The following is a 25694-nucleotide window of genomic DNA, read 5'->3' as shown; positions in this document are numbered from 1 at the left end:
GGATGTTAAACTGACTGCATCAAGGTCTACTGCCAATGTCCTCCTGTTAAACATATTCCCTTTCTGCCTAGGGTTGTTCCTGTCTATTTGTCATGTTCTATCGTTCGCAGTATCTCCGCTCGCTGATTTCTCCAGCCTTTCCGACAGCTCTTGTGCTAAACCCTTTCCTTTCAAGTTCGTTCTGGGATTTTTCTAAAAGCTCGACGTAAATAACGGCGTATGAAAGCATATACACAGAGGTGTTCTTTTTGGCTCAGTCTGTGAAAAGTTCACGGAGATTAAAGTCGCAAATAATAAGCTGTGAGCGCGAAAGAAATAAATGGCTTTCTTTACACGCAGGTGCGAGAGAGCTTGTGGGCGATCATAATGGACTCGGTGGTGCCCTCAGACAAAGGCAACTACACCTGTGTGGTGGAAAATAAGTACGGCAGCATCAACCACACCTATCAGCTGGACGTTGTTGGTAAGCTTGCATCTATTCGCTGCCTTTCATTTCCTTGTTTAGTTTGGTTTATTTTGTACATACCTGCTGCAGGATTAATGAGGTACTCACTATAAGCTTGTAATTATGTTTAATCTTGTTATTTCCTGTGTGGTTTTTTGAAGAAACGGCTGAGAATGTATACACTTTACATGAACTGGATTTAATCATATGCAAATGTTGGGTTTTGGTTCAATACCCTGCTGTGTTGAAGTAAATGGTGCAAACGCCATGTAGCTGTCAAGAACAGACACTTCTTTATTGATGAGGGACTGGAAAGTGTTTATTAAATCGTCTGTGTGTGAAATGCGCTCTCGCGATGAAGTCAGAGCTTTTTGGAATAAATTAGTACGAAGCTGCCGATTGGCTAGCGTGGACGGTATTTACACACGGAGCAAGCAGTTTATAAATCAAAGCCACAACCCAGTGAAGACTTCATTCAGCACGGGATCATCCGACACAAATAGCCTAGCATGGAGACACACACTCGTACACCCCTTCTGATTCAGTGACATTTCTATAAGCACTCGGGTTGTGCCTCGAGACTAATCCTCGGCGCCACCGTACTCAGCGAGAGTGTGAACAGGCGCTCTTATCCCATGCTGGCACGCATTCGCTCCAGACGCAGCGCTTCATTAGCTGCCCCTCCTTCAGCACAAGCTGTGCTCGTCAACTTTGTTCGACTCCCTACAGTTACAGTCTGGACGTTTTGCTTGATAAGATTATCATAAGATGAGCGGTTAGCGTAACGTATGGCTAAAGGAAGCAGGGACTGGTGTGCTCGGTATTGTTAACGTGACCACCTCCTCCTTACAGCCCAGATTTAACAGAAGTTCTCAAGTTGCCCTAGAAGCATTATGTGTATCATGTGTATCATACTGTCTGAAAGAAGGAGATTCACATCCTTACTAATGAGTGTTTCTCAGCTTCTCAGTTTTTCTCTTTTCTCAGTGTGCATGTTGGGTTTTTTTTTTGGTTTTTTCCCCTTCTCCAGAACGTTCACCTCACAGGCCCATCCTCCAAGCCGGTCTGCCTGCTAATCGAACAGCAGTGGTGGGCAGCGATGTGGAATTCGAGTGCAAAGTCTTTAGTGACCCGCAACCACACATCCAGTGGCTCAAACACATCGAGGTCAACGGCAGTAAAGTTGGAGATGACGGTCTGCCCTACGTCAAAGTCTTAAAGGTAACCATCGACCCCTCGTACCCTTAAGCAGTGACGTTTTTCATTGAATTCATGGGTTAGAAAAAAAAGCATGCTTTAGGTAAAAATCCAGAGTAATGGAGTCCATGAAAGTTACTTCTAATTAGGAAAAGTATCATATTGTATCATAACGAATCATATTGTAGGTTGTCATCAGAATGTTTCATCTTATCTATTTTAACTATTATTATAATCTTCAGTAACCACTCATGGAAATCTTTATTGTTGATCCAGCCATTGTCACTTGTTTGGTTTTGACCTGTTGTTGTTTTTCATTGCCCCTCCCCTTTTTTTTTGCCAAATAACATTGTGAGGTGAAAATTTCCTCCATGAACAGTGTGTGTGAGGAAAATGTAACCCCAGTCCTTCATAATTCACTTTGCCAGCGGAAACGGCCGATCTGTACCTTCTCATCCCCGTTTAGTCACCATGGCAACTCGCGGCGTGACAGCTGCGCTCTCTGTATGCTCAGGCAACCTCACTTTGACCTCTGACCTCTGTTTGACCTCCGCAGCACTCTGGGGTCAACAGCTCGGACACGCAGGTACTGACGCTGTACAACGTGACGGAGGAGGAGAGTGGGGAGTATATTTGTAAAGTGTCCAATTATATAGGCCAAGCCAACCAGTCAGCGTGGCTCACCGTCACTAAACACGCCTTAACAGGTAACGCACCACTTACAGGAGCCCCGGGGAGATAAAAAGCAGAAATACAGATGGATAAACAAAGAAGCTAACAGGCAGTTAGGAAACAACTCTTAGACATCTCCCTCTTCTCCTCCTTTTCCTCCCCCTCTCCTTGGTGCCCTGGACTGTTATTGACGCCATGGAAAAACCCAGCAGAGCCAGCTTTAAGTGTTCACGTTGGACTCCTTCCTTTTCTCCTGTCTACCTCATGATTACCCTGTGCCCTCCTAATAAGGGCACATTTCTTACTCTCTGTCAAATTAGCTTTGCTTGCCTGGTCTTCAAAGGCTTTTCCACTGAGCCGAGAGACCAGGCATGCCTCAGTCTTTATCAGGCATTGTTTTTTTTCCCCCTCTTAGCTGCTTACCTGATTTTATTTCATTCCTTACTTTGTCGTCTTGTTTCTCTTCTCTGTCTAGAGGTGTGTGTGTGTGTAGGGGGGTTAATTTTTTAAATCCCAATCCTGCTTCCAAAGGAGTTGTGACCAATCCTATAGGATAATTGACCAATCCTGCCCAATCCCTTAGGAATTTTGACTAATCCTACCTTTTCCTGAAGGAACTCTGACAAGTCCCATAGGAAGTCTGATGAATCCTGCCCTCCCCATATGAATTCAGACCAATTTCATCCACACACGTAGGAATTCTGACCAGTCCTGCCCCATCCCTAAATAAATTTCAGCCAATCCTTCCCAAACCCAAAGAAATTCCGACCAACCCTTCCCAGTCCCATAGGACGACTGATAAATCCTGCCCACTCCCATAGGAATTCTGCCCAATATTCCTTATTCTTGTAAGAATTCTGACCAATCCTTCCGACTCCCTGAATTCTAGGAATTCTGACTTATCCCACCCCTCTCCCTTAGGAATTTTAGCCCACAGGATTCCAGTAGTGTTGGCCACCTCTGTCTGTCCCTCTTGCTGATTTTTCAGTGCTTCCTTCTCCTCCCTTTTCTGTTTTAATTTTGTGTGATATTTTCCACTGCCTGTCTCGTGTTCATCAGTCCAGCTCTTTTCTGAGTTCCTTCTCTGCTGGGTGGAGTTCCATGTGGCCCATCTCGTGCATGTAGAGATGGACTGTAGGGTGGAGAGGTTGGTTAATAGCCACCCCCCATCCTCAAATTGATTCCTCGTCCCCAGGTGTGGGTTTCCCTGGCAGGTGGAGCGCTGTTCTTCTACTAACCAAAGATCTAATCACCAGTTTATCTGCAGGGTCATCGCTGGAGCTGCGAGAACAACCGTTGATTCTTCTCTAAAGAACGTTTGATAGCCATGTGGACCTCTATCTCCTTCCATGATCAATTTTCATATCTGTTTTTCCTTCTGGGTGCTTTCTCAAAAAATTAAAAAAAAACAACTGTCCTGTTCTCTCATGTTATAAACCACTCTCTCTCTATCTCCTCTGGGTTTATTTCCGGTGCTCTCCTGCTTCATCCTGTGATTCTTGTCTCTAGACGGCAGGCATCAACACCACGGATAAGGAGATGGAGGTGCTGCAGCTCAAGAATGTGTCTTTAGACGACGCTGGGGTGTACACGTGCTTGGCTGGCAACTCTATCGGCCATTCCCATCACTCTGCATGGTTGACTGTCTATGAAGGTATCTACGGTTCTTTTGGTGCTTTATTTTTCGGTTTTTCCCCTCTCGCCCTCGCACAAAGGGTCACGTTCAGCCGCACCACATTGTAACTGATCTCACCGTAATTAAACACAAACTTGGGATTTGTTACCATTGGCCGGATACAACCACAAGCAATCACGTTGCTGTAAACTGAATCTTCTAAAGAAACAGTACTATAAATCGATATCGGCTGTTAGCATCCGGACCTAACGTTTTTTCCGGAATATTCTGATTACTGTACGGTTTTAATGAAGACATTTAAATAGACAGAGGTTGTTTTTATCATGTGTCACCGAAAGTAAACTGTTTATAGCCCTTTTTTTTTTTTTTTTTTTTTTTTTGGCCAAATCCACAAATTTCGCAAACATCCCTGGTGGTTATTGCGGCTGAAAAGATCCCATCCTGTGTGGAAGCTGCTTCCTCTGTGTGGTTCATTCACTCCTTCGTGATGTATAGAAGGAAGGAGAACCACTTTTTCTTTTTTTTCTCTGGGTTAAAATGGAAGTGGAAAGCCAAGTCAAACGCCTCACAATCAACAAAATTGTGTATGAGGGCTGCTTCTAATTACCTCCTCCTTATGAGGTTTGGTTTAATGTTTACGGACTACTATAATTGAAGCATATAGTTTACAGCACGTTAATTTAGCTGTTTAATCAACAGATTTGAGGGGAAATTGTAGACAGGTGGGTTGTGATTTGACAAGGCTATGGACGGTCCATTTTTAACCCTGGCTTCTCTTTCTTTACTCTACTCATTAATATATCTGTTTCATATTAATATCTGTGTCGGGCGAAAATAAAAAATTGACAAGACTTCCAAAGAGTGTACTTTTGCCAGCGTCATTTCTTCCAGTGAAATGAATTCCTGGCATGCTCTTTGGGATCACTTTGATAAACCGAAATCTACTCCGATCTCTGGAGGGATGGCGTTTATCAAGTCACTTGTCAATCAAAGCATTAACACTGGCGTCTTGGAACGTGTGTGTTCGGTTTCGGTGTTGGTGTTCAGCATGAAAGATCTCTTATCGCTGTTCTTTTACACAGGGTTTTCAACAATTCCTTTAGATTAAAATATATACACATTGAGGAAAAAGATTCAGTCACTATTTCAGTCAGTTTTAATGTATTATTATTATTATTATTATTATTATTATTATTATTTTACAGATTTCTATACGTGTTGTAGAAATGTATCTTTCTTGTTCATTGTACTCCCCCCCCCCCTCCACCCGACTGCATGCATCCAACTCTAATAACTCGAGCCTTAAGGCTAGAGAAAATTGCTTCCTTAGAGTAAGAAACAGCTTTATCATTCAGATTTATCTTGTAACATTACCCCATGACCTAGCTCTCCGATTATGCACTGTTGACATGTACCATCTGGGCTAGAACAGAGCCTCTCCTCTCAGCCAACACATGCAAACAAAATGCAGTTTATTTCCCTAGAGTCTGCTCGCTTTAAAATCAAGCTGCCTCCTCGGTCGCAGCATGCGAGTCTCATGCGGCCGTTAACGCAGGACGTTTTAGTAGGTGAAGGCTGCCAAATGTCACAAGCAGTAGTTTCATTCCGTCTCCCAGCACATAAGCAGAAGAATGCAGTCTGAAACCCGATGCTTGAAAGACGTGATTATGGCGCTACAATAGGAGATTGTGCTCTGTGCCGTGTGTCAGTGTTTGCTCTACATTTGTTTGTGTGCGTGTGGAGTGTTGTTTTTTGGGTGGTGTTTTTTTTTTTTTTTTTTTTTTTTTTTTGGGAGGTGTGTTAAATTGTAACTAGGATATGTTTAAGGATAAAGCACATATCATCTTCCCTGCTCCCCCCGTCACCCATAGACCCGTCTCACGTTTTTTTTGTGCCGCCTGTACATGACGCGTCTCTCCTGAGCAGCCTTGCCCCCGACCCCGCTGCCCAGCCAGACCTACCTGGAGGTGCTGATTTACTGCGTGGGATTCTTCCTCATCTGTGTCATGATAGTGATCGCTGTGCTGGTCAAGATGCACAGCTCAGCCAAGAAGAGCGACTTCAACAGCCAGATGGCCGTGCACAAGCTGGCCAAGAGCATCCCACTGCGCAGACAGGTAACAGAAAGTAGATAGGGGGTTTGATCTATTCTACACATACAAAAACAAGCTTTCAGAAGATTTGAGAAGTGCTGTGGTGTAAATGTTAGTTTATGACTCTAGCTACTGTCCTTTCAAACATTCGGAGGACTTTTCTTTTTTGTAGCAGTAGAGTTTTTGATTACTCTGAAAAAGCGTATTTGTGAGTATACAAAAGAAAATTCTCTTTAAAACAACCTAGCACACACACACACACACATCAGTGTTCACACTTTGTGATGCTGTGCTAGCGAGTGGAGAGTAAGCTGTAAGTTTCTCTGTGCAGGTGTCTGTGGACTCGAGCTCGTCCATGCACTCCGGGGTGATGCTGGTCAGACCTTCACGTCTCTCCTCAAGTGGCTCCCCGATGCTGTCTGGAGTGTCTGAGTATGAGCTGCCTCAAGACCCACGCTGGGAGCTGCCTCGAGACAAGTAAACACACACACACATACATTCATATGCCATCATTCCAGTCAAATAGACTTTTTCATTTAAAGCTATTTTTAATGTAGACTTCAATGTAGAATGTTATGTGTTTCAAGCCGAGTGTGTAGATGAGCTCAGAGTAACTATGTCTGATAAAACCTTTTGGGGAGTTACAGATTTTTACACTCTACCAAGATCCTCAAAGGCTAAAATACCCCCCAATATGGATGAAACATGTAATTGATATCATTCTGCCAAGACTGATTTAACTCCCATCTTTTGGGCTTGATTCTTCTTTCATAGAAAATATTTCCCCGGGTCTGGAACTCGGCATTCATCTCTAAACCTTGGCAGTTATCTTTAACTGAGAAATATTCTGCCTGAGACTTGTGTGCCGTGTGAGATCTGATCCTGGATTTTGTTTTCATGAAAAATCCAAGCGAATAAAATCCAGATATTCATAAGCTTCTCTTTGTCTTTTAGGCTGGTGCTTGGGAAGCCTCTGGGAGAAGGATGCTTCGGCCAAGTGGTTATGGGAGAGGTTCTGGGAATGGACAAAGACAAACCCAACCGTGTCACCAAAGTGGCTGTCAAGATGCTCAAATGTGAGTGATTTTTTTTTTTTAAGACCTGTTATGGAAGGAATAAAACACAATGCTGGTAGAAGAAAACAGCACCATGGTATAAATAAAATGAAGTCTGGGTATGTTGAGGCACAGATACCATTCCTCTGCATACGGTTAGATGAGGTGTGAGGGCATGCACTTAATTAGCACTCTTCCCAAGTGCAAGAAGATCTTTTCATTCACCTCTATGCTCTATGTGCTGATTTCGCAGATCCTGAATACCCCTCACCCTCGAGGACACCCATGCTAATTTACATTTTTTTATCTTGATAATGGCCAGACCTCAGGACACGCTCATTAGTTACTACTTTCTGCATGCAGAGCTGAAGACCGTCCCTTCACATTGCAAAACAGAATTGTAATGGTAGCGACGTAAAAAGGCTTCCGCTGATGAACTGCTGTGAGAGAATTGATATCCACCTTCGGATATCGGCCCTAATCCTCATGCATTAGAATCTCATTCCAGCTTTAGATCTGCTTTATGCACATCATGTCCTGGCCTGCTTTTGGCTCGGTGCCCTGGGGAAAGAGAGGTGGATTTTTTTTATTATTATTTTTTTTTTTACAAAGGCTTTGACATATGCCTGGCTTTATAAAAAGCAAGGAAAAAAGTCAATTCATATAATGCGAATCCTTATGTTGTGCGCGAGCAGGGATGAAATGAATGAAGTATTTATTAAGTTCCTTCATTTTAAAAAATACTATGATTTACAGATTACTAGTAGCTTCACCCTGTTGCTACAATGATATGAGAGAAACCTGAAAGCTAGTTGATCCTTGGCCTGTTAATTCACTATTCTGTTTTGTGAGGCAGTAAAAAACTTTAAGATGGTACTGTGGTTGGTAAGAAAAGGGGCGGAGCTTCGTATAAGTAGTATCACATTTGACTTTTGCCTCTTGGCACAATGCTAGCTCTTTCTTTCTGCTAGGAAATAGAAAAAATAGAAATAGCCTTTCTTCGCATATCCCATTCTTGGTGATTAGGGTCAAAGCGCAGGGTCAGCCATGAAACATCGCCCCCAGAGCAGAGAGGGTTAAGGGCCTTGCTCAAGGGCCCAACAGTGGCAGTTTGGCGGTGCGGGGTCTAAGGGGTTAGGATTGCTAAGATTTGTGTTTGTTAGCAAGGTTGGCACCTCTGGTATAACTTATGATCGACACCTTAATATTTTATATTTTAATATTTTTTATTTTAATATTAACCCCTTAATATTTTAATATTTTTGATAAAATATGTTGCACCACCTGTCACTTTATAATGAAAATTTTAATCACTGGCACTCTTTCTTATTTTTTTTTCTTCCTGTCTTACTTTTTTGACAGCTGACGCCACAGAGAAGGACCTGTCCGATCTGATCTCTGAAATGGAGATGATGAAAATAATCGGCAAGCACAAAAACATAATCAACCTGCTGGGGGCCTGCACACAGGATGGTAAGAGAGAGAGAAAGAAAGAGAGAGTGAGAGCGAGAGAGAGTTTAATTTCATGATCACGGGTGACTCAGTCCATATGCGTCAAAATGGGGATGGTCAATTTACTGAATTGAGATGGACATTGTGATGGGGTTTTTGGTGCCATTTCCTCTTAATGTTATCTTATCACATGAGTCATGTTGTTTATCTTATAAGACTAAAATTAAATCATCAGCGGTAGATGCCAAAATAATGCTCCGTTTCCTCTGGGGTCTAGGATATTGCAGTGACTGAATCTTTTATCAGCATTGAACCGTGTACTATAACAGGGTCTGATATTTATGATTCAGATTTCATGCTGTTCTTTCAGGTCCTCTTTATGTCATTGTGGAGTACGCCTCAAAAGGGAACCTGCGCGAGTACCTGAGGGCCCGTCGGCCTCCTGGTATGGAATATTGCTACAACCCAGACCAGGTACCCGTTGAGACGGTGTCCATCAAAGACCTGGTGTCCTGCGCCTACCAGGTGGCTCGCGGCATGGAGTACCTCGCATCCAAAAAGGTATAAGTCCCATTAAGTCTGTTAAATCGAGTTCAACTAATTCAAAGCCTCTCCCTCCTGTCTTTACACTATTATATTAATGTGTGTGTGTGTTTTCAGTGTATCCATAGAGACCTGGCAGCACGTAATGTTCTCGTGACTGAGGACAATGTGATGAAGATAGCAGACTTTGGCTTGGCCAGAGACATCCACCATATTGATTACTACAAGAAAACCACCAATGTGAGTCACGTGACCATGTCACGGTCAAACATGCAGTTTCTATATGCTGGGAAAACACGTAAAACGGTCAAATATTGACATTTTCAAGCACATACACAAATAACGTTATGAGCAATGACCGGTGAAGTGAAGAACACTGATTATCTCCTGTTAGTGGGTGGGATATATTAGGCAGCAAGCGAACATTTTGTCCTCAAAGTTGATGTTAGAAGCAGGAAAAATGGACAAGCGTAAGGATTTGAGTGAGTTTGACAAAGGGCCAAATTGTGATGGCTAGACCACAGGATCAGAGCATCTCCAAAACTGCAGCTCTTGTGGGGTGTTCCCGGTCTGCAGTGGTCAGTATCTATCAAGTGTCTAAGTCCTGTAAGTTGCAAGTGTGGGATCCATGGAGGCCCCACCTCACAACTTACAGGATTTAAAGGATCTGCTGCTAACATCTTGGTGCCAGATACCACAGCACACCTTCAGGGATCTAGTGGAGTCCATGCCTCGATGGGTCAGGGCTGTTTTGGCAGCAAAAGGGGGACCAACACAATATTAGGCAGGTGGTCATAATGTTATGCCCGATCGGTGTATAGTATGTAACAGACGTTACAATAAAATATAACTAAGCCTGTGCCCACTGTAGGCTTGGATTCCAGTGCTTGAGCTGACAGAAGTGGTTTGACAATGTAGCATGTTCTGAGATGCTTTTCTGTGCATTGTGGTTGTTAAGAGTAGTTGTTTGAGTTATTAGCTTTCCTGTCTGCTTAAACTAGCATGTCCATTCACCTCTGACCTCTTTCATGAACTGCTACTCACCCGAGGGATTTTTTTTGTATTTTATTTCTTTGCACAATTCTAAAAGTGAAAATTACGTTTAAAGATTTAATTTCCATTTTTGCGCATGACAACTTGATAGCTGGTATTTCTTTACTTAACTGATTGGATTTTTCTACGTTTTAGCAATCCAGTGTCTATCAAGGGTTTAGCCATTGTTAGTCACTGCGTTTTGTTAAACTGCCCTCCTTGACCAATGTGATGGTTTTTATTTTTTAAAGGAAGTTGGCTAAGGTGAAGTTAGAAAGTAAATAAAAACCACTTTTGGCTGTGTTCCAGAATTCAGCCACAGGATTCAGACATCCGAGCGTCTCTCACGTTACTGTCTAGACGATGCTATTTGTTCTTGTAGAAAAACAACAGTTTACCTTACAGCACTGTTTCTCAGTCCGAATATCACTTCACATTCACCACAAGTTTTTTTTTGCTTCCCCTGCTCTCGAATGCTTTTTTTAATCACATGATGCGGTGAATCCGAAAGCAAAAGAATTTGCATCCGAGACATGGTTCAACATTATTGATCCGCTCTCAAAGACGTGTCTGGCTTTTGTTCACCGCAGGGCCGGCTGCCAGTAAAATGGATGGCTCCAGAGGCATTGTTTGACCGAATCTACACCCACCAGAGCGATGTGTAAGTCACACGGCTTTGTACTCTTTAAGTATGCACAGTGGACACAGCAGTATAATGGTAAAATGATGTACCGTCTCCCTTTGTGTGGTCTAGGTGGTCTTTCGGGGTGCTGCTCTGGGAGATCTTTACTCTGGGTGGCTCTCCGTATCCCGGTGTCCCTGTCGAGGAGCTGTTCAAGCTGCTGAAGGAGGGTCACCGTATGGACCGCCCCTCCACGTGCACCCACGAGCTGTGAGGGTTTAAGATTATATGACTGAGAAGTTTTGGAGAGGTATTGTTTTTCGTTATGTGTGTGACTTTCTCTTTATTTCGCTTATTCTCTGTTTAGATATATGATGATGAGGGACTGCTGGCATGCTGCACCATCTCAGAGACCTACCTTCAAACAGCTTGTGGAAGACCTGGATCGCACTCTCTCGATGACGTCGAATCAGGTGAGACTTCGATGCTATCACCTGCTAGTATTGGGAATAACATTTCTTTTCGGTCATTTAAAATCTGGTCTCCATAGACAGTCTTTCTTTTCCAAGTATCCCATCTAGCAAGTGGGAGGGGGAAGAGATATAAATGAGGGGCCACGAATCTTGTCTCTTTTTCTACCTGACTGCAACTACACATCAAACAGATAGACATGTTAACAGACAGACAGACAAGAAAGCAGATAGACAGACAAAGCAGGATTATATATGCTTTTCTGCTCACCACGATTGTAAAGAGTGATTAGTTAGCCTTTCTTTCAGCTCAAATCCTCAAGATAAATGTAGTGTTTTAAGTAACAAAGCCAAATACTGTGCTTTTTGATTGGAACATTTCTACTCTTTCTGTTTCAGGAATATCTGGACCTGTCAGTCAGTCTGGACCAGTACTCTCCCAGTTTCCCAGACACACGCAGCTCCACCTGTTCCTCCGGGGAAGACTCTGTGTTTTCCCACGAGCCCAGCGCTGACGAACCCTGCCTGCCTAAATTTCCCCCAAATCCTAACCGCATGGTGGCGTTCAAAAAGCGCTGAGCACACTTCACTTGCCGTAGCTTGCTTCTGAGCTGGACTTCATTCAAGGACCGTAGAAGATAATGCTTAAAGACATTTGCAGGCTACAGAGTGCATGAGGACGTGGATCATGTTAAGACTTCACAGCATTGACTCATCATTTCATTATTAACAGACCCACTCTATAGGGCACTTGGGACTGAACTTGTTTTTTTTAGGGGGTGGGGGATCCATCTTCCATCATCTCTGGACCTAAAAAAGAAGGCGAAGGAAGTGGAATCGGGACGTAAACGCTGACTGTTACACACATCGGATCATGTTTTTCATTTCAAATGAACGAGGATGTCTCTCTCCGTCGAGAAAGAATTCCTTCTGAGAACGTACTTAATCTACAGGACTGTCCAAAAGTATTCAAACAGACGGATTGTTACAATAGCAAAAAGTCATTTGGTTCAAATGACTTCCTTGTAAATACAGTTAGAAATTTATAAATATGAATATATATATTTACACGCTACTTTTATCTTTATTACATTAATTGATTTTGTGGCTTTTTTTTTTTGTATCTCAATGTCCAGTGGTTCATGTAGGGGCATTTCTGGAAGAGGGACAAAGCATTTGTCCACATAAAAAAAAAAATATATGCTAATATTCTATGAATTGATAGCAGGCCAGTTTTTTTTTTTGTACTGATTTTGTTGTTGTGTTTTTTTTTTTCCTTTTTGTTGTATACTCTTAATGGTGGTAAGCTAATGTAGCTCGGGGCCGCTGCTAGCTTTTCAATGGCATTCACTACATCCTCAAGACTAGTTAAGCTACGTAATTATAGGCTATTTTAGTAGAAATCATTCCCATGTGTTAACGGCTGCTTCTGTATTAAAAGTAGCCACAGAATGGTACTTCTTTTAATGGTCTTGAGGTTTATTTAAAAGAAAAAAAACACACACACACACCCCAGAAATTTGCGAATTTAAGATGTGCCTTGGGAACTGTAAGATGTTTCGAACTTCCATGTTCCATGTAACAGATTGACTGTGTATAAAAGCAAAAGCCGCCGTTCCCGCCTCGAAGGGGAAGGAATCGCGGATCACTTATGTCACTGTAAAAGCATTATGTTAAATAAAAAGCTATTGAAAAACGAATCGGAGCCTTCGAAGTTTGGAACGAACTTCATAAACCGCCTCATAAATATCCGTTACCAGGGGGTAAATTATATTAGGGACACTAAAGCGGCCACTTCGATCCCCCGATTGATGGATCTGTAGCCGGATAGCACGTTTTTTTCGCCATGCTATAAATAAAATATTAACGGCTAGCAATGACGTTGGCTGAGAAACGACTTCTATTAACATGCGTAATTGGTAGTGTAGCTTGGGGTTGCTGCTAGCATTTGAATTGCATTCACTGCATACATTCTCAAGATGAGAGGTTGTTGTAGTGGAAATCTCTCCCATGTTGTAGGTTTATAAAAAATTGATAGAAATACTTCTGAAAATAAATGCAGCTGGGGTGGGGGGAGAAGCAAAGCAGAGCCTTTAAAATTCGGAACAGTCTTCATAAACAACCTCATAAATATCCGTTACCAGGGTGAATTTACAACAGTAAATTACATTAGGGACACTTAAGCAGCCGCTTCGATCCTGTCTTTGTTTAATCTGCCACGACGATTAAATATGTTAATGTAAAAGTCGTTCCTTGGCCGGCATCATCGCTAGCCGTTAGCGTCTTATTTATAGCACGTCGGATAACTGCTGTTCTTCTGCACATCCATCAATCAGAGGGCCCTTTTACCGGTGACGACTGGCTCCCTACCAGCCCCTGATGCACTGCTTCCATCCTTAGCAACGCGCCGACGCACCTCAGCCTCGCGCCACGCTCCTGCCCCGTTGTCCACAGTAACTTTTACAGCCTCGGATGCTTCGGGCTGCCACCGAGGCTTGATCTATTTGCTTGTAAGGATTCGGATGAAGGTTGAACAAGTGCCTTTAAATTTAATGTGTCAATCCTTGTGAGGTTCAAATACAAGCGTCTTTTATTGGACGCCGGCTGTATAATATAATCTATAGTCATAAAATCGGAGTAGCTCTCTGTGGGATTGTTGGCCGGTGAGTTGAGGGAGATTATAAAAAGGATGCATGTCGAGGTTGCTCTCGACATCGCTCAGTGTCAAAAAAAGTTTTCTTTTAAAGGACCAATCCACCGTGTATATAATTAACCTGTTCATTAACTTGTAATAAAATTCTGACTGGAGTTTTTTGTAAGTTGAACATCTTTTATAGGCGCTTAGGGTTTCATACATTACCCACAATGCTGCCTGACCCCCTGCTGTAGTCGTTGCTTTGTCTATAAATAAAGAGAGTGATGCGGCAGTGCTTTAGTCATTTTTATTCTGTCGCAGATCGTACTTCACTGTGACCGGTGCTAGCAAGAACAATGTCCTCTACGAACATCTCATCATTTGGATCAACCGAACTGTTAAAAGCACCAGATTCACAAAACACGGCTATGGCTTTCCTTTAAGCATCTAGTCTTCAGTTCCAGCTTTGGTGCTGTTTTCTCCTCCTGCCTCTTACACTGGGTTCCTGTATTCCTTGGTAACCTGGAATGTTAAATGGCTGTTTGTCTTCTGACAGAAACAGGTTTGTGTAGCAGGCAAGGGAGAGAAACTGTAAGACTAATGGAAGAGTAGAATATAAGAGTAGGATGCTACGAGTGTTATTGCGCATGCCAGAAAGTGAGGGACGGGTAAGTTTAAATTCTTCATTCTAAAACTCATTAAATATTTTCCACATGATTTATTTATTTATTTCTACATGTGACTATTGCCACATGATTTGTTTTCCAAATGATTCATTTATTTTTCTGAATGATTCATTTTTCCATGATTCATTTCTTCATTTGTTGTCACTTGATGCAACTATTTCCACACAATTTATTTTGTGACTTTTTCCACTTGATTCATTTTCCAGATTACTTCATTTCTTTATTTCATTTCACATGTGACTATTTCCACTCAATTAATTTTTCAAATTATTAATTTATTTCTAAATGATTCATTTTTTCCATGATTCATTTCTTCATTTTATTTCACATGTGCCTATTTCCACATGACTATCTCTACATGATTCATTAATTTCCACATGATTCATTTCTTAATTTCTTCATTTCATTCCTCAGGCAACCTGATTCCACCTGATTCATTTATTTTCACATGTGACTATTTCTACATAATTTGTTTTTCCACAAGAGTCATTTCTCCATTTAAAAAAAAAAAAAAAAAAAATTCTCCACATGTACCTATTTCCATTTGAATCACTTTCCAAATTATGAATTTATTTCTAAATGATTCATTTATTTCCACATGATTCCCACATGACTCATTTCTTAATTTCTTTCTTTATGCAACTATTTCCACCTGATTCATTTATTTGCACATGTGACTATTTCTACATAATTTAATTTTCATTTCTCCATTTCTTTATTTCTTAACTATTTCCACATGATTCATTTTCCAAATTATTCATTTATTTTTAAACGATTCATTTTTCCACGATTTATTTCTTTCCACACTATTCATTTCTTCATTTCATTCCACGTGACTATTTCTACATGATTCATTTCTTCATTTTTCCAAATGTGACTATTTCCACTTGACTCTTTTTTCCAAATGATTCATTTATTTCCACATGTGACTGTTTCCACTCGATCCATTTTCCAAATGATTCATTTATTTCCAAACGATCCATTTCCCCATTTCATTCCACATGTAACTATTTCCGCGTGATCCGTTTATTTCCACCTATGATTATTTCCGCGGTTCATTTTCCACATGATTTATTTATTTCCATGTGACTGTTTCCTCATGATTCATTTCCTAGAGCAATAAACACACTTAGCAAAGTTAAACGAATCCTGCGGAAATAGTCACATGTGGAAGAAAGCCACTGGTCACTACTGACATTTTGCTCTGTGAAAATATCAAGGAGGATGAACTACACCGTCTTCCATTTTGCTTTGCTCTCTTCATGCTGCTTGCATTGTGCCTCGCACCCCTGGGTTTTAATTCCCACCTCCAACCTGCATGTTAGGAGTTTGTATGTTCTCCCTACGCTTCAGGGGTTTCCTCCGGGTTCCCCAGTTTCCTCCCCGAGTCCGAAGTGTGTAGAGTGTGTGTGTGTGTGTGATTGTTCTCTATCCAGCACGTCCCCCCACCTTGTACCTCGAGTCCCCTGAGATGGATAGATTATGTTTAACACGATCTTCATGCTCAGTGCACTTCATTTCTGCAAGCCCTCACTGTTTTAAACACCACACTCACCGATCTTGTGCTGCAAGCTTTATTGAAGATCCGAAACATGAGATGTCAACACAAGGTCTTCCTTCCAACTTCCAAGGTCTGATATGCCTTTTTGTGTCCTTTAGGGATTCATTTACTTCCTCATCATATCCAAAACCTGCCTCTACATATTTAAAGTATTTATCGATTAATTCGTGGAAATATTCAGTAATGAGGTTTTGAGTTGTTTGCCATTTGCATCTTGTGCGTCTTTCATTGCTGGAGCTGATTCATTGCCCAATCCTCTTATTTCTCCAAGCCAGTCTGATTAATTTGGCAGCTCCTCTCAGTGTGTGTGTGTGTGTGTGTGTGTGTGTGTGTGTGTGTCACTCTGTGCGTTCTCCATCACTCATCCAGCTGTAGCTGCCAGAACATTTGCCCTTCACCTCAAAGACACACACTGCCTGTCAGAGTTAGTCTCACATCTGCATGCATTGTTGTGTGTGTGTGTGTGCATGTGCGTATGTTTGTGTGTGTGTTTTGAGATAACTCCTGGCACAAGAATGCAACTCCTTCCTTCAGGATAACTGGAAAGAGCATTGTCATTATCATTGGCAGGACGAGTATAAACTGTAACAGCAACACACACACACACACACATACACACACACACAGACTTTCCCCATCAGACTAAGCGGTTGGGAAAAACTTTGAAATAAGCAGAGGAGTATCTGTTATCTGTCTTGCTATAAGAGATGGTCTTCAAGGCCTCATGGTGTCTGTGTTTGTGTGGTTATTCTTGGATATCTCCAGTCTTTAGAAAGCCGCTTTGAAGATAAAGTGAACATGTCGCTTCAATTTGGCCTTTAGAAGCTTTTTTCCTTCAGGAAAATCATGTGAATTTTTGAAGGATGGAAAACATTTTAGTTTTTTTGTTTTTAAACAAAGGCTTTATTTCATTTCACATGTATTTTCTTTCTCCCACATTATTAGTTTTTTTTTTTTCTTCATATGATTATTTGTTTTTTTTTTTTACACAGAATCTATTTAATCTTACATGCAATTTTTTTGTCTCCCAGATTAATTTATTAATTTATTTCCACATGAAACAATTCTTTATTACTCTTATTCTTTATAAACATTACTTTAACAATTCTTTTTGATTCATTTATGATTTTTTCCCCCACACATTTCATTATTTTTATATGACTTGTACACAGTTTATTTTTATTTTTTCATGCCATTTTCCCTCATGATTAATTTATACTTTGTGCTTGATTCACTTATTTAAAGATGAGATTTTATTTTACATGATTCATTTCTTTCTTTTTCTCTAATCTTTTGTCATCTATGAGTCATTTTTCCACTTGTGTTTTTTTTTTTTTTTCCACACACGATCGATTTTTTTTCCTCTAGTTCAATCACATTCTCGTGTACGACTCCGTGTCTTTATTTATCACATTAATCACGTGCAATTTCAGGGCTTTAACATGATGAAAAACACTCTCACATGTTTTTGCATGTTACTCACATAATCACATGTGGAAAAAAAACATGTATTTTTATATACAGCGATCAGGCATAACATTATAACCACAGACAGGTGACGTGAATAAGACTGATGATCTCCTCATCATGGCACCTGTTAGTGGGTGGGATATATTAGGCAGCAAGTCAACATTTGGTCCTCAAAGTTGATGTGTTAGAAGCAGGAAAAATGGACAAGCGTAAGGATTTGAGCGAGTTTGACGAAGGGCCAAATTGTGATGGCTAGACCACTGGATCAGAGCATCTCCAAAACTGCAGCTCTTGTGGGGTGTTCCCGGTCTGCAGTGGTCAGTGTCTATCAAAAGTGGTCCAAAGAAGGAACAGTGGTGAACCGGTGACAGGGTCATGGGCGGCCAAGGCTCATTGATGCACGTGGGGAGTGAAGGCTGGCCCGTGTGATCCGATCCAACAGATGAGCTACTGTTGCTCAAATTGCTGAAGAAGTTAATGCTGGTTCTGATAGAAAGGTGTCACAGTTCATGAGGGGTCAGGGCTGTTTTAGCTGCAAACGGGGGACCAACACAATATTAGACAGGTAGACATAATGTTATGCCTGGTCATTGTAATGTCAATAGAATTAGATCAGATCTAGGTCTGTGTGTAGTCCAAGCAAAGTACTTCAGCAGATAAAATCAAATGAATCTCTTCAGTTTCTTTGTCTGATTTGATTAGTGACCTGACAACGTGTTTTATTTGAAGAAGAAGAAGAAGTCAATAACAGAAACGGAATGTTTAAAGACGACTGGACAAAGAATTATTCTTATTCTTATTTTCTACTTCAAGGAGTAAACCTGTGTGTCTTTGTCCGTTTCGTGTCTGTGTCACTAGTTAAAGTCTAATGAACCTTTAAGTAATGACCCAATCACTCAGGTGTAACTGTTGGACTTTCAGAAAGCTCTAAATGCTGTAGAATTCAGTTTTCTTAAAGTCACAAAAATCTCATCTTGCACAACACTGTGGTTCAACTGAAATGTTTCAACAAATCCCCTGCAACAAATACCTCGAAACGCTGCAAAATAAAAACCCCCAGCATTTATTTTGGTGCTTTTGTTTCTCCCAAGCTCAGCCATTTTAGGAAACGTGTCATTTCTTTGTTTGGAATAAAGTTCCAGTTAGTGGTTGCAGCTCATTATATGCTGTAGAGGAAAATGGTTGTGGCGCAAGTACTTTCCAACCGCCGTGTTTACGTTGTCGCGTTAGGGCTTTTCAGGATCGCTGCTCTTTATGAAATGGACATCGATGTGACCGCGAGCTGAAATGTTTTCACCGAGGGAGGAAGCTCTGTCATGTTTTGCTCTGTCACTGCTTCGTGTTTAAGGATTTTGAACATTAACAAGAAATCCTTCTTATATAAAACTTCAAGTGTGAATAATCATGTGACTCACAGGGCTTTTAGATACAGCGGCTTAGATATTCATTATTTCCTATTATTTTCTATTATTAGGTTATAATTAATGGCTTACTGGTGAGCATGTTTATCTCCAGGACTGGGGGTTTGATGATTCCTGCCTCTACCATGTGTACCCTGTGTCCAGTTTCCTCCCCCAGTCCAACGATATGTGTTGTAGCCTGAATGGCATTTCTGAATGGTCTCTCGTGTGAGTGTGAGTTTATGCCCTGTGATGGATTGGTACCCCCGCCTTGTGCCCCGAGTCCTCTGAGAACTGAGAGTCCAGATTCCCTGTGACCCTGTGTAGGATAAGTGGTACGAAAAATGGATGGATTATTAAAATATCCTTCTAGATATTTTCCCACTAATTTCAGGCTTAAAAATGATTTTATTGTATTGGCAAATTCCATTTATTTCTGTTCTATACTATTCTATTTATTTTTAATAACAAATGCAAAAAAAAATTAACTAAATTATCTGGCAGTAGAACAAGATGATTTCCTGCTTGAAATAAGTAAATAAAATTTAATAAAATTAAATTGAATTAAATACAAATAAAATACAATTAAATAAAATTAAATACAAATAAAATACAATTAAATGAATTTAAATAAAATTAGATAAATAAATACATTTTAAAGGCTGGAAATCTTCTTTTTGATGTATGTTAAATCCAAATAGTAGCATTTTTTGCAGTGCAATACTGTTTTAATTTCAAGTGAATATTTTTTTTATTTTTAATTTAATTCTACAAATTATTTTTTTTTTACATGAATCATTTACTTTTATTTTATTTATGTGTGGTATTTCATGTGATTATATATATATATATATTTTTTTTTACACATGGTTCATTTATTTCATCACTGATTTCTTTTACACACAATTCGTTTATTTCATTATTTCAATTCATTTTCTCTTCATTATCAGATATTGTTTATATGATGCACTTTGTTTACTTTAGGGCAAAATGTGCAATTTCAGTGACGTGTAGTGAGATGTTTTTGAAAGTTTCTAAATGGAAATCGCATGTGAGGGGAAAAAAAACACAGGGTCACATTGGTTTGGAGTTGTTTGTGGTTTTTCTTTAAGGGATGAACCACGACGTTTATGTGACTGACGCAAACAGACACGAAGAGTTTCTGACCTGTTCAGGGTCACCGGCTGTGTGTGTGTGTGTGGCAGGGTTTTTCATGGGGTTGGATCATCAGGGTAGAACGGAGAGCAAGGTCACCTGAAGGTCATCCTCCATCAATCAATCTCAGACTCCTACATTGTTTATTTCCTGCCTTTTACACCCTCTATTCTAATACTTCTCCTTCACCAGAGAGAAAATCGTAAATCTTAAGAAATCATTAGACAGAAAAGGAACGAACCGAACCCGAGACCGTGACACGGATAAGATGAGAGAACAGATTTCTGCTCGGGCCTGGACACATTTCACGGTCTTTTTGTAATGCTGTGAACAGGGAACAGGTCCGGTTTGTAAATCAAAGACGAGGAATTTGGAGCGAGGTGCAAACACGCTGTTTGAAAAGTGCTGACGTTTTAGTTGACCGAATCTGGTGAAGCGATCAGGACCGAGAGAGCAGACCTGAAAACACATGTCCTTTTCCTGAGCTCCTGCAGCTCGTGTACACGGCTTCCTAACACTTTCCAGAACATCTGATATGTATCTGTATAACCCCTATGTTTTACAAACTCCTTTTTAAATGAAATTCATATTAATTCAGTGTGATATCGAGCGTAGTCGGGCAGTTTTAACTGAAAGGAATAATTTGGCTAAATTTGAAACTTTATGAATCCTTTAACCCAAAAATAGCTGATTAAAATGAATAATATTAGTAAAACTTCCTACATTTGATAATTAGAGCATTTTTATGCATGCGGTACATATAAACATAATACAATAAATACTTAAAAATTATTATTTATTTATTTGTTATTTATTTATTATTTTATATATATGAAACTATATGTAAATAATTTTTTTAAGTATTTATTGTATTATGTGTATTTGTTTATGCGTTTTTTTTATTGGCTGTAGCACAAGAGACACAAAATACTTTCTGGTGAGCTTTTTATCAGACAAAAATGGCCTTCTGAATGGTCCAAAAATTATTTTATGAGTAACACGTGTCCCCATGTGTTGTATTCCTTAAATAAATAAAAAAAAATTTAATATACAAATTAATTTGAAGTAAATGAAATGAAATGAATATTCACATAGCACAGGTTCTGGTCTGGTGTGTAAAACTTAATGTAAGGTTTTCCTAGTGGATCTTTCTTCCTGAAGTACCATTTAATCATTATTTATACTGTAGAAAGTGCTTATTAGAGCTATATGGAGCGTGTGTGTGTGTGCGCCATAATGCCAAAAAAAGGACCTATAGATGAAAAAGTGTGAGCATGTTGCTTCCAGACATCCTGTGTACAGCCCCCACAATGCACCTGTGGCCCACAGGCAGTGCGGCAATGCCCCGCCCCTTTCTCTTTCTGGATCAGATTCCCTCCACAGGTGAGTCTCACACACACACACACACACACAGGTGAGTCTCAGCAGCCTTGGCCTGTCAGCTTGCTTAATAGTATTAGCCCCCGGGCGAAGTTAGTATTATGTGTGAACAGACAGCCTTTACAAAAAAAAGTCACAGTCTCGCTTTACATGCACAGCTTTTTAGCTCAAGGCATGTTCTACATCTTCCTTTTGCTTTTAAAGCTGCAAATAGTGAGAACAATAGTGAGTACAGCATCATAAATGCGATTGCCTAGTTTGTACGAAGACGTTTTTTGTTTTTTTTCTGGTAGCAAATCCTGGGTTAGGAAATGTTTTAGAGATTTCATTTTGTCCTCGCTGTTCAGCCAAACTCACAGCAGATGCCATGTAAACACTTTCTTTTCCGAAAGCGGTGTTTTTGCTCAGCAAGTCAGCCGAAACTAATAGAAATCAGACCTTGAGTGTGTGATTTTCCTCAAGGTGACTCCCATTATAATGTTAGGACTCACACTATAAACCCTATAAGCCCTCAATACTGACTCTCTGATCTATTCCACCGTTTTGATTGCACTATTTTATTCTTTCGGGTTTATTTACATACACATAGTTAGTATATGGTGTGATGAATCGAGCTTCTGATTTCTGTCACAGTTAATAAGTGTGTGTGGAGTTAATAAACTACTTTCTGTGCAAATACCATTAGTGGTCTGCTTATTTCACAGAGCTCATTTACCAAACGGTTAGAACCGCAATGCCGATATTCCTGACGTATATTACGAATCCGGATCGCCATTTAGGCTGAAGATGAATAAGCTTAAATAAGATTAAGTATGTGGCGGGATCATCAGCGAGGATAATGGTCGGCTTTTGTCATGGAGTCTGATGTGAGACAGTAGACGTCTGACTGCGGCTTTTTAATCACAGCCATGTGTCTACGGTCTCGCTTAAATTGAATTGACCAGATGAAACTGTGAGACCAAGCTGATTGTTTAAACTTAAACCTAATCCATAATCTCGCGTCATTCAGACAGTAAAGGTTTATCATTCAGGAAAATAGACACTATCAGCTTAGAATCCTTAATACATACTTGAGATTAAGGGAAAGACTTCGAAGTCTATCCTGGGAACATCTCAGACGTCTATATAATTATTTATACCTAGGTGCAAAGTCACCAATCTACCATATTTTTAGAGGGTAAGAAGAAGCTCTGAGTTTCTGGAGGAAAGCCCAGACAGCTACTGAACAAAACGAAACTCAGCACAGACAATAACCCAAGCTCAGGATCGAAACTCGGACCCTGGAGCACTGAGGTAGCAACGCTTCCCTCTAGAGACATGCATCCAGACTGGGATCCCATGGGACACAACAAAAAGAGCTGCAGGAGTCGATGGTTTTTACTTTCATGTGGTCAGATATGAAGCTCTTGGGACAATGAAAGGCCAGGTTTATTAACATGGGAGAGTACTGGGTGCTCATGCGATGATATTTGAACTATTTAGCAACTCCATTCTTTCAGATTCAGTAACTGGTTCATTCATTTGTGTATGTTTTGGCATCAACTAAGTTAGAAAATATCACAATAAAATAAAATAATTGCTTCAGGAGCTGACAGAATTAGTCGGAATTCCTTCAGGAGCAAACAGAATAGGTTGGAATTTCTTCATTCACAGACAGAAATGGTCGAAATTGCTTCAGGAGCAGACAGAATCGGTTGGAATTCCTTTAGGAGCTTACAGATTTGGTCAGAATTCCTTCAGGAGCAGACAGACTTGGTCAGAATTCCTTCAGGAGCAGACAGAATTGGTTGGAATTCCTTCAGGAGCAGACAGAATTGGTCAGAATTCCTTCATTCACAGACAGAATTGGTTGGAATTCCTTCAGGAGCAGACAGAATTGGTCAGAATTCCTTCATTCACAGACAGAATTGGTTGGAATTCCTTCAGGAGCATACAGGATTGGTCAGAATTCCTTCAGGAGCATACAGGATTGGTCATAATTCCTTCAGGAGCATTCAGAATTGGTCAGAATTCCTTCAGGAGCAGACAGAATTGGTCAGAATTCCTTCAGGAGCAGACAAAATTGGTTGGAATTCCTTCATTCACAGACAGAATTGGTCGGAATTCCTTCATTCACAGACAGAATTGATAGGAATTTTTTCAGGCGCAGACATAATTGGTAAGAATTCCTTCAGATGCAGACATAATTGGTCAGAATTCCTTTGGGAGCAGACAACTGGTTTGAATTGCTTCATGATCTGACAGAATTAGTCAGAATTCCTTTGGGAGCAGACAGAATTGGTCAGAATTGCTTCAGGAGCAGACGGAATTAGTCAGAATTCCTTCAGGAGCTGACAGAATAAGAAGTAAGAAGTACTGTAAGAAGTAAATTTCTACACTTTTTACCCCCCATATTCCTGAAACTGAGCCAGCTAGGCCCAGGTTCCAAATTGCTTAAATATGTCTGCTTATAGCGAAGACATTTGTGACCACTACACATTCACCCTGCGCCTTGTGTGCCATATTTGCTCTGAAACATTCAGGTAACTCAGGTATTGTGCCATTTCCATGACCCTCACACCATCCGAGCACATGGTCCAGTCGCCACTGCGTGTGGAATTTCCCATTAACGTGGCACCTGAGGAGAGGAGGGAGACGTCGAGCTTCCTGTTTCAGCAGCGAGCAAGGCCAAAACCCGGAGAAAGGCAGAAAAACTCAAACAGATGTGCGAAAGACACACAGAGAAAGTCTTTCAGAGTGCCTGGCTTCGGATTCGAGTCGGGAAGTGGCTTTGGGCTGGAAACTGGAATCCATATTTTGCTGTTTTTCAGCAAATAAGCATGTACGAAGCACAGCAGTGATGTGGAGCAGCCGGAGGCCTAGAACGTCGAACGAAACGGAAGTCAAGATGGGAAGATTTCCAAAGCAGTCAGAAAGGAGAGTGATTTAGGATACACCTGCGATCAACAGGAGCCAAAGGAGACGAACAAGAAAGCAAGATAAATATACAGACCTACACCCGCTTTAGATAGATTTATGGAGAAGGTGATAGATGAAAAGCCGTTTTATGATATATAGTTAAAGCGAGTACCTTTTTGGAAGGACGCAGCCCTTTACCCAGTGGCATTGCTTCAGCCAATTTTTCAGAAAGGAGCATAAAATCCTTGGCACCCAAAATGTTGGAGGAAAGGCAGATTTGGGAATCACGAGGCCCGGCTCCAAGAGCGCAGCTGGTAATACTATGCCTGTGGGAAAAGTGCTGACTTTGCAGAGAGCAAGTACGGCTCATAGAAAGTCTCTCTGTCCTCCGATTCCTCCTTCCTTAATGTATTTACTGTCTATATTGCATCTTCATCCATTACGTACATCATCCGTCATCCATTGTTGGGACATAATGTGTGAGAGAATGGTAAAGTTCTGTTTCAATACCTGTGTGTGTATGTGTGTGTATGTGTGTGTTTGTGTGTGTGTGTGTGTGTGTGTGTAAAAAAGACAGCTGGTGACACTCATGGACTTACATCAGGGAACTGGCTGTGCCTGATACCAGTGTGCTATTGTGTGTGTGTGTGTGTGTGTGAGAGAGAGAGAGACACACAGTGAGAGAAAGTGCTGTGTGTGTGTGTGTGGTTGGTTGGGTGTGTGGGTGTACATGAGAAAGTGAGTGTGTGAGTGAGTCAGTGTGAGGGGTGCGTGTGAGTCAGAAAGAGAGAGAGAGTGTGTAAAGAAATGAGTCAGTATATACAGCCAAGCTAATATGACCGTTGTATTCTACTGCCCCCTGGTGGTCGTTTGTGTACTGCACCGTTTTTAACAGTATGGCGTCGGTCCTCTGTTTAGCTTCCAGCATTTTTACTTTAATTTACATTTCCTCTTTACTATATTTTCAGTCATCACTACATTTCTCTACAATCATATGTATATAAAGACATAATGTAACCCTTTACCACCCCAAAAGCAGTGAAATGAAATTCATAACAAATCACAGATGTGAGGCTTTTTGTCTTCAGACAAGACAGACCGCTATTAGCACTTAGCTAGTTTGTCTGGGATAAGATATCACGCTAGCTTAGCAACAAATCTGTTAGTTAGCCTTAGCTAATGTTTTCCCACATCTCGACTTTGTTTACCAGATGAGTAACTGAACTTTTACCTGAGTGAGAAATAGGGTGTGTTTACTAGCATTAGCTCTGTGTTATAAACTGGTCACTCAC

General features: G+C 40.7%; 1 protein-coding gene across 8 annotated transcripts in view; it reads left to right on the top strand.

Annotated features, from left to right (window-relative positions):
- The window catches only part of fgfr1a (fibroblast growth factor receptor 1a), a 33461-nt gene extending 20544 nt beyond the window's left edge, over positions 1 to 12917 (top strand). For 2 of the 8 annotated variants that reach the window (XM_058389067.1, XM_058389071.1), the window contains exons 6-18: positions 340 to 463; positions 1476 to 1666; positions 2199 to 2349; positions 5877 to 6074; positions 6376 to 6520; positions 6998 to 7119; positions 8461 to 8571; positions 8921 to 9111; positions 9211 to 9333; positions 10716 to 10786; positions 10880 to 11017; positions 11115 to 11220; positions 11617 to 12917. In XM_058389067.1, coding sequence (XP_058245050.1) covers positions 340 to 463; positions 1476 to 1666; positions 2199 to 2349; positions 5877 to 6074; positions 6376 to 6520; positions 6998 to 7119; positions 8461 to 8571; positions 8921 to 9111; positions 9211 to 9333; positions 10716 to 10786; positions 10880 to 11017; positions 11115 to 11220; positions 11617 to 11796 — 1851 coding nt within the window. In that variant the 3' untranslated portion in view covers positions 11797 to 12917. Of the gene's footprint in view, positions 1 to 339; positions 464 to 1475; positions 1667 to 2198; positions 2350 to 3823; positions 3969 to 5876; positions 6075 to 6374; positions 6521 to 6997; positions 7120 to 8460; positions 8572 to 8920; positions 9112 to 9210; positions 9334 to 10715; positions 10787 to 10879; positions 11018 to 11114; positions 11221 to 11616 lie in introns of all 8 variants that reach the window. The other 6 variants (XM_058389068.1, XM_058389072.1, XM_058389069.1 and 3 more) reach the window with 3 other exon arrangements.
- Positions 12918 to 25694: the final 12777 nt, after the last annotated feature.

The sequence above is a fragment of the Hemibagrus wyckioides genome, linkage group LG05 (assembly GCF_019097595.1).
Source record: "Hemibagrus wyckioides isolate EC202008001 linkage group LG05, SWU_Hwy_1.0, whole genome shotgun sequence".
Lineage (NCBI taxonomy): Eukaryota > Metazoa > Chordata > Actinopteri > Siluriformes > Bagridae > Hemibagrus > Hemibagrus wyckioides.
The sequence above is the reverse complement of the archived record's forward strand: the minus strand, read 5'-3'. Positions and strand labels throughout refer to the sequence as shown.